The 5,871-nt window shown below is 42.3% G+C and overlaps 1 protein-coding gene across 1 annotated transcript in view; it reads right to left on the bottom strand.

Moving 5' to 3' along the window:
* The window catches only part of KDM4B (lysine (K)-specific demethylase 4B), a gene marked incomplete at its 5' end in the record, with an annotated part of 28,774 nt that extends 23,866 nt beyond the window's left edge, over nucleotides 1-4,908 (bottom strand). Inside the window, one exon of the mRNA XM_010151054.1 lies at nucleotides 4,736-4,908. Coding sequence (XP_010149356.1) covers nucleotides 4,736-4,908 — 173 coding nt within the window. The remainder of the gene's footprint in view (nucleotides 1-4,735) is intronic.
* Between the last annotated feature and the right edge of the window lie 963 nt (nucleotides 4,909-5,871).

Here is a 5,871-nt window from a genome sequence, read left to right as displayed (position 1 = left end):
AATTAAACTCCCTGCTGTCCACTACATGAGTGTCTCTAGGTTAGGCCAGGAGATGCCTTCACATCTTGCCTTATTCCATCTACAATGATGGATGTTCCCTTTCTCCAACTCTTCCCCCACTTCAGGAATGAAGTTATCAGTTCACTCAAAGGAAAGTAAATAATCAGTGCTCCACGGACAGATGCCAGAGCTCAATTTATGTCTTAATATTGGTTTTCACCTGCAGATGCTAGGACTCTGCTGCAAAAGGTCATTTTCCCACTAATAGGATGGGGGGGAGGGCTGATGACAAGGAAAGACAGACTATTCACCCTAATAACGATGCTTCACCAATCCCAACCTACTCAGACTCCCCCACAAAAGACTACACCAAAGCTGAGCAGCCAAACCGAGTCAACAGAACACCAGATAAACCAGCACACAGTAACAAGGTAGCTACATGTTTGAAAAGAGAAGGAGAATAAGCCCCTAATAAGATAAAGCGCTAAAATCCTTGCTGAAATTTTCTGGGGGATACCTCAGCCTCGGCATTTCTCACTGGTCTGATCTGACGACTTTATTTACACTCATGTACAAAAATGGGAACCAGTCCAGCCCAAATAGTTACTGTTGTAGTTGTGTAGGCAGTCCCTCAGAAAAACTGGTTTGTTCTATCAGGGAGAAAGGAATATTGAATTTCCTTAGAGAAACAAGCATATTGAATGAAAAGCAAATTGGATTTTTCCCCAGTTGCACAATACCAGATCATATTTACTCTCTATACACTCGGAGAACTCTCTACCCAACAACAAAACAAATGCCATTCACCAGCTTTATTGACTTCTAAATGGGTAATTTGACAGCAGCTGGCATGTAGGAACTTTGTTTAAAAGTTTCTGCATTAAGATGAACAAACTTGTTTGCAAACGTAAAATCAGAAGACCAGGGAAAAGTGAGGTGAAATTCAAATCCCCTCTCTGGCTATCATGAATACTCCAAGGGAACTTGACGCACGAGTCAATACGGTGGGTTAGCAGCGGAATTCCGATCAGCTGTCCCTTCACTGACGGAGAAAGACACACTCAGCAGAGCTGGTACACATGAAAAACCGTAGCATGACAGTGGCTTTTCAAGGTGTGAAAACTTGTCCAGAGACAACCTGAAATACTATATGGAGCTCACTAATGTTGCAGGTATACAATACCTGTAAGGGGAAAAGGTGTTGGTGGGGGAGTCAAACCAGTTACACGGGACCATGCGCCGTTGCGGTGGGCAAGGGGATTATAAAAAGCTGCTGTAAGAGTATGGACTTCATCTGCTGGAGTAAGTAACATCCCTGGTATCTGGCAACGACAACCAGAGATGGACTTCAGCCTCAGTAACTGACCCACAACCTCAAATCATCTGTGCTGTCAACAGTTCAAAAAGCAACTGTAAATTAGACTTATTAACCTAGCACAACCCAGAGATAAGATGAAACTAAACACAGGAGAAAGCTGTCTAATACAGCACCGCATCCTCCAAGATGATGTCTGTGTCTGTGTAATAGTCCCACTCCAGGGTTTATCTTCAACCCATATGGGAGACTGTGCAGAAGATGAAATAATCACAGAGACAATTCCACCACCTCAAAGTTCCTCCTAAACACCAAGTTCACGTTTTTACTTCAGCATTACTTGCTTCTAAGAAGAGAGTATTACCTTAAAGCAATCCCTACACATCATGTTTACACCCTGTGCATCCCCTACACTCCAAGAATAGGTGAACAAGACTGATACAAGAGCAGAAAGCAGAAGTTGTAGGAATACACCTTGTACTTGCGTCTAGGAGTTGTGTCTGCTCAGCTGCTATCAGAATTTCCTACAGCACGTGTGACAAACACCTAGCAACTGCTAGCAGCTTTCTGAAAAGGCTCTGGTTTTTTTCTATGTGACACTAGAGAAGTCCCGAAAGGCTCTAGGACAAACTTGTGCTATGACACTGTTTCACAATAATCCTTCCATCACATTAAACAGTCTCTTCTCTGCATGATTTTGCATCGGCTATGACACTGTTTCACAATAATCCATCACATTAAACCGTCTCTTCTCTGCACGATTTTGCATCACCAGATTAAGCGACGCTGGAGGAAAGACCAGCAAGAGACCAAGCACTCCCTGGCAATTGGGCAGTTCTTGAGCTCTTGCCTGAAGGGAAATCCTCACAGAGTAAATGGTCATCCAAAAATCACTTATGCACTAACTTGTTATTACATACAGATAACACCTGAAAAGTTTTCCATTCTGGTTTACTGGCATCTTGATCACACTATTCATGTAATCATGTACTTCGTTTACAGCCGCAACACTCGAGGGTACGTGGGAATGGCATTTAATGAAACACGGTGGAAAACAACACACAAGTATCGTACTCTGGCATCTCTTTGCTTCTTCCCAGGTCATTAAAAAGACCCAAAAGAATCCTGCTCTAAGACACACAGCCGAGGTGGGGGCTGCAAACCCTTTGACAGGGACAGCATCACAGGTAACCCCTGTGGGATGCAGTTACGCTGCTTAGCACACCCAGAGCAGAGCGGGGCTTAACGACTCGCCTTTTTAACTCCTAACCAACCTAAGAATTCTTCATGCACTAATCACAACATAAATAATGAATATAAAGCTGAGTCATAAAAAATCCAAAAGAAAACACCTTAAGGTATTTGGGTCAGAAATCCTGAAAACCCCAAGTTGTTGATACTCCACTAGTTCAAATATCCAACATGAAGCATTACACCTACTTTGAAACTACCAATGACTGCTCTGAAATTTCATTCTTCCGCCTTCTTAATGTCATCTTTTCTGGTGTAAGTAAGAAAAAAAGCCAAAAAAACCCCAGAGGAAGGCAAAAGTGAAGGCCGGGGGGACAGAAGCTACATTGTCACCAGCAGGGCCATCCAAACAGATGCTATTTTTTTCTTTTTCAAGATGAAACGGTAAGACACTTGCGAGAGGTAATGCAGACAGTAGGAAGCAGAAAACTAGAGAATTCAGTGGTATTTAGCTGCTGTATTGCATTAAGAAATCTGTGTATTTGCTAAGAGCCACAGTGAGCACTAGACCCCCAAACTGCAAAGCAAATAGTCCACGTCCAGTGCCGCTTTCTGCAATGGTGCTGAAAACAGGTTTGTCCCTCCTGTGCTAACAGTTAAAAGAGCTCTTAACAAGGAGCCTAAGTGTACCATGCGGAACATATTCGGTTAGAACAGAGTTTTATTGTTCCTCTGCCATCCTAAGGATCTCTGATCTCTCCTTGTCACTTGTCTCCGAAGGGATATCAGCATTTTCGGGCCATTTATTACAAGCATCAACTACTAAACTCGTGCAAGAGCTAAGAGCATACAATCCAACACACTGCTGACACTTTCAAGCTTAGGGCAACAGGAATTACCTATCTACACTGTGCTACTCCTGCTCTGTACAACAATGATTTTTGAAAACCTGATTTCCCATGGAAAGAGAAAATACACTGTCTAGCTAAGAGACTTGAACACCTCAACTCTTGTCCCACAGCTTCCACAAGTTTCCTTGAAGATCATTGCCAAGGTCCTCCAAACAGCCTGCAGCATAATTTTTTTCCAAATGCTAAACAAATGATGGGTATACACAGTATACAAAAATAAATTCACTGGTGTTTATGAAGTGCTCGAGTGCATCACAGACACAGCAACCACTTAACTATGCACATTGGGGGTACAAGGAACAGCTTACTCCCACCAAGAATTGCAACCTTTCAGGCACATCCAAGAAAAAACAATTTATCACAAAAGAGCCTCCAGCAAGATGGCTGGGGTCAGGCCTTTGGGGCTAAAGACATATATTAGGAATGTCCCACAAAACCCACAAACCAAGACATTCTCTGTTTTTCCAACAGGCCCTCAGTGATATTTTGCCTTACGTCATGGTGTATTCCAACAAACAGCTTCAAAGAATTTTGCAGACACTGTTTCTTATAGGAGGGACCACAGTAAAAAAAAATACTATGTACTCCACAGATGTGTCACTGAGCAAAGGAAGGCTACGTGACTTAATCAAAGGCTGCCCATAAATTCAGCTACAGCTTTGTGGAAAACAGCTCTATTGTTTTACCAGCTCCTATTCCTCTTTGCCTTCTCCTAAACAGTTTGAAACCAGTGTTTTTATGTAGAAGAAATCATGAAAGACTGGGAGTTGTCTTCAGCCATTCAAAGAAAGCTGAAAAGCTTCCCTCCTACAGCTAAACTTGAAGAAAACCAAACCTGCAACTCAGACTCACAGAGCAGCTGTGGATCCCACACAACCTAAGGCTGACTTTATTCACAGTCTCTTTAAGAACGGGGAGGGAGGGAGGGAGAGGGGAAAGATGAATTGCACAAGGGAGGGCACAAATCATTCCTTTTCAGAGTAGGACACAAAATATATTTATTTGTTTCCCTATGAAATATTTAAAAATATTCCTCCCCTAATATATATTTTTACAAACCTGTAATAGTTTTGGCAGAAATTTCAAGCCCTGCCAAGAAAGCTATTTGGACTGAATCCTTAAAGAGAGGGAAAAATCAATTGCTGCTGTAAATGATGGTGTATTTCAGTGAGCATAGATTTAATATTGGGGAAGACTCCACTGATATTTCACCAGAAATAAACAACAGCAGACAAGTTATTTACAAATGTGTTTTAGAGAGATAGCTTGCCCCATTTCTTCACTGAAGCGATCTGCCATCAGTGAACAGGACCCTCACCTTCTCCTCCCTCAATCACTTTGCTTCTCTCCTCTTCCTCCAGATCCGGCCCTCTTTTCAGCTCCTCTTTTACTTTCACATCTTCCAAGGCAGTTTCCATAGCCATGACTTCCCCAAGAGTCTTCTGATCCTCTGTTTTATGTCTTCTGGGTTGAGTTCTTTTCCTGTGAGACCTAGAAGTATAGAAGTGTGATTTGACATAAAAGAACAGCCTTCAATATATAAAACGATCACTGGCTTAAAAAGCTCAATACAAAACAAAGGGTCTTCTTTGGAGAGAAAACACAAGGTAGCTAACAATAGCTACAGGGCAAAACAGATATCTGAAAGGAAACAGATGAACCTTGCATAACACAGCACTGACGATCCATTCAGCAGCCATTAATTGTCCGGGTTTCTTGAAGAGCTTTTTCCCACCATCACTAATGTAAGCTCACGAGCTGCAGTTAAAATTATTTTAATTGTATTTTACATGTATTTTGCTTATATTTCAAAATATAGATGAACACTTGTTACAAATCTCTCTTTCATCCTCTGCCTCCATGCCATCATTTCTTTTCATTCCGTGCATGCTTGCCTTTGGCAAACTGCTGGAAGTCTGCAAAGCTCTGAAACATTATCCAGCACTGCCAGTCCCTAAAAACACAGTACAATGAACGCTTACAGCATAATCAGTGATCAGCCTCTGATTTTTCACTAGCGTAATTCACAGGGTCCAAGGCCTGTGAAGAAGTCTAACTGAAAAAAGTGTGTATGACTACGTTGGAATAATACGGACAAGCCAGTGGCAACGTTGTTCTTTGTGAAGAGTCAACACCACTAAGACTGCAGTAGCCACAACATAAAGACAACTGCAAATTCAGAACTCAGGGAAATGTATTTTGGTTAGGAACTGTAATAAGAGCCAAGCACCCCCACAGCCCCTTGCTCACTCCCCACAGCCCCAGTGTCGTGGTTTAACTGCAGGGGGTAACCAAGCACCACAGAGCTGCTCGCTCACCCTCCTCGCTGATCAGAAGGGCAAAAGTAAGAAAGCTCTTGGGTCGAGAGAAGAACAGTTTAATGACTGAAATAAGATGTAATAGTCATCATCATCATCATTGAATCAGGGCTGGGTTGGAAAGGACCTTAAAGCC

This window comes from Eurypyga helias, unplaced genomic scaffold (assembly GCF_000690775.1).
Source record: "Eurypyga helias isolate BGI_N326 unplaced genomic scaffold, ASM69077v1 scaffold18494, whole genome shotgun sequence".
In the NCBI taxonomy this organism is placed as follows: domain Eukaryota; kingdom Metazoa; phylum Chordata; class Aves; order Eurypygiformes; family Eurypygidae; genus Eurypyga; species Eurypyga helias.
Note: the sequence above shows the minus strand (reverse complement) of the source record. Positions and strands in the feature narration are given on the sequence as shown.